The sequence below is a fragment of the Lepidothrix coronata genome, unplaced genomic scaffold (genome assembly GCF_001604755.1).
Source record: "Lepidothrix coronata isolate B3197 unplaced genomic scaffold, Lepidothrix_coronata-1.0 Scaffold555, whole genome shotgun sequence".
In the NCBI taxonomy this organism is placed as follows: domain Eukaryota; kingdom Metazoa; phylum Chordata; class Aves; order Passeriformes; family Pipridae; genus Lepidothrix; species Lepidothrix coronata.
The window spans coordinates 6,623-10,224 of NW_016690735.1; the positions used below are offsets into that span (position 1 = coordinate 6,623).

The window sequence follows — 3,602 nt, forward strand, 5'->3', positions numbered from 1 at the left end:
ACCCCAGGTGCCCCCCAGGTGTATCCCAGATACATCCCACCTACCCCAGGTGCCCCCCAGGTGTATCCCAGATACATCCCACCTACCCCAGGTGCCCCCAGGTGTGCCCAGGTGCCCCCCAGGTGTACCCCAGACATATCCCACGTCCCCCAGGTGCCCCCAGGTGTGCCCAGGTGTATCCCAGATACACCCCAGGTACCCCAGGTGTGCCCAGCTCCGCCCCAGGTGCTGCCCAGGTGCCCCCAGGTGTGCCCAGGTGCCCCCAGCTGCCCCCAGGTGTATCCCAGACACATCCCACATCCCCCAGGTGCCGCCCAGGTGTGCCCAGGTGCCCCCAGGTGTATCCCAGATACATCTCACCTACCCCAGGTGCCCCCAGGTGTCCCCAGGTGCCACCCAGATGTACCCCAGACATATCCCACGTCCCCCCGGTGTGCCCAGGTGCCCCCAGGTGTGCCCAGCTCCGCCCCAGGTGCCGCCCAGGTGCGCCCAGGTGTACCCCAGACATATCCCACGTCCCCCAGGTGCCCCCAGGTGTGCCCAGGTGCCCCCCAGGTGTATCCCAGACATATCCCACATCCCCCAGGTGCCCCCAGGTGTGCCCAGGTGTATCCCAGATACACCCCCGGTACCCCAGGTGTGCCCAGCTCCGCCCCAGGTGCCCCCAGGTGTGCCCAAGTGTATCCCAGATATACCCTGTGTACCCCAGGTGCCCCCAGGTGCCCCCAGGCGCCCCCCCCCAGGTGCGCTCACCGCGGAAGTACCCCCCGTAGGCGCCCTGGCGCTGGTCGAGGACGCGCTCGTTGTTCTCCACCAGGTTGCCCAGCTTCTCGGCCAGCTGCAGCGCCAGGTTCTGCGTCGCCGTCGGCTCCGTCCGGTGCATCATCACCGTCGCCGTCGGCTGGTCCAGCGAGGCCTGGCACGGGGGGGCGTGGCCAGGTGAGCCCCGCCCACACCTGGGCCACAGGTAACCCCAGAACCACCTGAAACCTGCCCAAAGCTGCCCCACACCTGTCTCAAGATGCTCCACCCCTCCCTTCTCTCTGGTTGGTCCAGGGAGGCCTGGGGGGTGTGGCCAGGTGAGCCCCGCCCACACCTGGGCCACAGGTAACCCCCAAACCACCTAAAACCCGCCCAAAACTGCCCCACACCTGTCTCAGGATGCTCCTCCCCTCCCTTCTCTCTGCTTGGTCCAAAGACACCTGGGGGGCGTGGCCAGGTGAGCCCCGCCCACCCCGGCACACCTGGGGCACACCTGTGAAGCAGGTAACCCCAAAACCACCTGAAACCTGCCCAAAACCGCCCCACACCTGTCTAAAGATGCTCCTCCCCCTCCTCCTTCTCTCCGGTCTCTGGTTGGTTCAGGGATAACTAAGGGGCGTGGCCAGGTGAGCCCCGCCCACACCTGGGCCGCAGGTAACCCCAAAACCACCTGAAACCTGCCCCAAACTGCCCCACACCTGTCTCAACATGCTCTGCCCCTCCCTTCTCTCTTGTTGGTCCAGGGACAGCAAAGGGGTGTGGCCAAGTGAGCCCCACCCACACCTGGGCCACACCTGGGGCACAGGTAACCCCAAAACCACCTGAAACCCGCCCAAAACTGCCCCACACCTGTCTCAGGATGCTCCTCCCCTCCCTTTCTCTCTGGTTGGTCCAAGGAAACCTGGGGGGTGTGGCCAGGTGAGCCCCGCCCACCTCCCGGCCACACCTGGGCCACAGGTAACCCCGAAACCACCTGAAACCTGCCCAAAACCTGTCTCAAGATGCTCCTCCCCCCCTCCTTCTCTCCAGTCTCTGGTTGGTTCAGGGATAACTAAGGGGCGTGGCCAAGTGAACCCCGCCCACACCTGGGGCACACCTGTGAAGCAGGTAACCCCGAAACCACCTGAAACCTGCCCCAAAACTGCCCCACACCTGTCTCAAGATGCTCCTCCCCCTCCTCCTTCTCTCCGGTCTCTGGTTGGTTCAGGGATAACTAAGGGGCGTGGCCAGGTGAGCCCCGCCCACCCCCCGGCCACACCTGGGCTACAGGTAACCCCAAAACCACCTGAAACCTGCCCAAAACTGCCCCACACCTGTCTCAAGATGCTCCTCCCCTCCCNCCCCACACCTGTCTCAAGATGCTCCTCCCCTCCCTTTCTCTCTGGTTGGTCCAGGGATGCCTATGGGGTGTGGCCAGGTGAGCCCCGCCCACACCTGGGACACACCTGTGCCGCAGGTAACCCCAAAACCACCTGAAACCTGCCCAAAACTGCCCCACACCTGTCTCAGGATGTTCCTCCCCTCCCTTTCTCTCTAGTTGGTCCAGGGAGGCCTGGGGGGTGTGGCCAGGTGAGCCCCGCCCACCCTGGCACACCTGGGGCACACCTGTGAAGCAGGTAACCCCAAAACCACCTGAAACCCGCCCAAAACTGCCTCACACCTGTCTCAAGATGCTCCTCCCCCTCCCTTTCTCTTGTTGGTCCAGGGAGGCCTGGGGGGTGTGGCCAGGTGAGCCCCGCCCACACCTGGGGCACACCTGGGGCACAGGTAACCCCAAAACCACCTGAAACCTGCCCAAAACCGCCCCACACCTGTCTAAAGATGCTCCGCCCCTCCCTTCTCTCTTGTTGGTCCAGGGAGGCCTGGGGGGCGTGGCCAGGTGAGCCCCGCCCACCCCAACACACCTGGGGCACACCTGGGCCACAGGTAACCCCGAAACGACCTGAAACCTGCCCGAAACTGCCCCACACCTGTCTCAAGATGCTCCTCCCCCCCTCCCTTCTCTCCGGTCTCTGGTTGGTTCAGGGATAACTAAGGGGCGTGGCCAGGTGAGCCCCGCCCACCCCCCGGCCACACCTGTACCACAGGTAACCCCAGAACCACCCGAAACCTGCCCAAAACTGCCCCACACCTGTCTAAAGATGCTCCTCCTCCCCCTCCTTCTCTCCGGTCTCTGGTTGGTTCAGGGATAACTAAGGGGCGTGGCCAGGTGAGCCCCGCCCACCCCGGCACACCTGTGCCACAGGTAACCCCCAAACCACCTGAAACCTGCCCAAAACTGCCCCACATGTGTCTCAAGATGCTCCTCCCCTCCCTTTTCTCTGGTTGGTCCAGGGAGGCCTGGGGGGTGTGGCCAGGTGAGCCCCGCCCACCCCGGCACACCTGTGCCACAGGTAACCCCGAAACCACCTGAAACCCGCCCAAAACCGCCCCACACCTGTCTCAAGATGCTCCTCCCCTCCCTCCTTCTCTCCGGTCTCTGGTTGGTTCAGGGATAACTAAGGGGCGTGGTCAGGTGAGCCCCACCCACCTCCCGGCCACACCTGGGCCGCAGGTAACCCCCAAACCACCTGAAACCTGCCCAAAACTGCCCCACACCTGTCTCAAGATGCTCCTCCCCTCCCTTTCTCTCTAGTTGGTCCAGGGAGGCCTGGGGGGCGTGGCCAGGTGAACCCCGCCCACACCTGGGGCACACCTGTGGTACAGGTAACCCCCAAACCACCTGAAACCCGCCCAAAACTGCCCCACACCTGTCTCAAGATGCTCCTCCCCTCCCTTCTCTCTTGTTGGTCCAGCGAGGCCTGGGGGGTGTGGCCAGGTGAGCCCCGCCCACACCTGGG

General features: G+C 64.5%; 1 protein-coding gene across 1 annotated transcript in view; it reads right to left on the reverse strand.

Moving 5' to 3' along the window:
* LOC108510223 (eukaryotic translation initiation factor 3 subunit C-like) overlaps positions 1–3,602 on the reverse strand; it is a 20,024-nt gene that overhangs the window by 6,616 nt on the left and 9,806 nt on the right. The window contains exon 14 of the mRNA XM_017839899.1: positions 754–916. Coding sequence (XP_017695388.1) covers positions 754–916 — 163 coding nt within the window. The remainder of the gene's footprint in view (positions 1–753; positions 917–3,602) is intronic.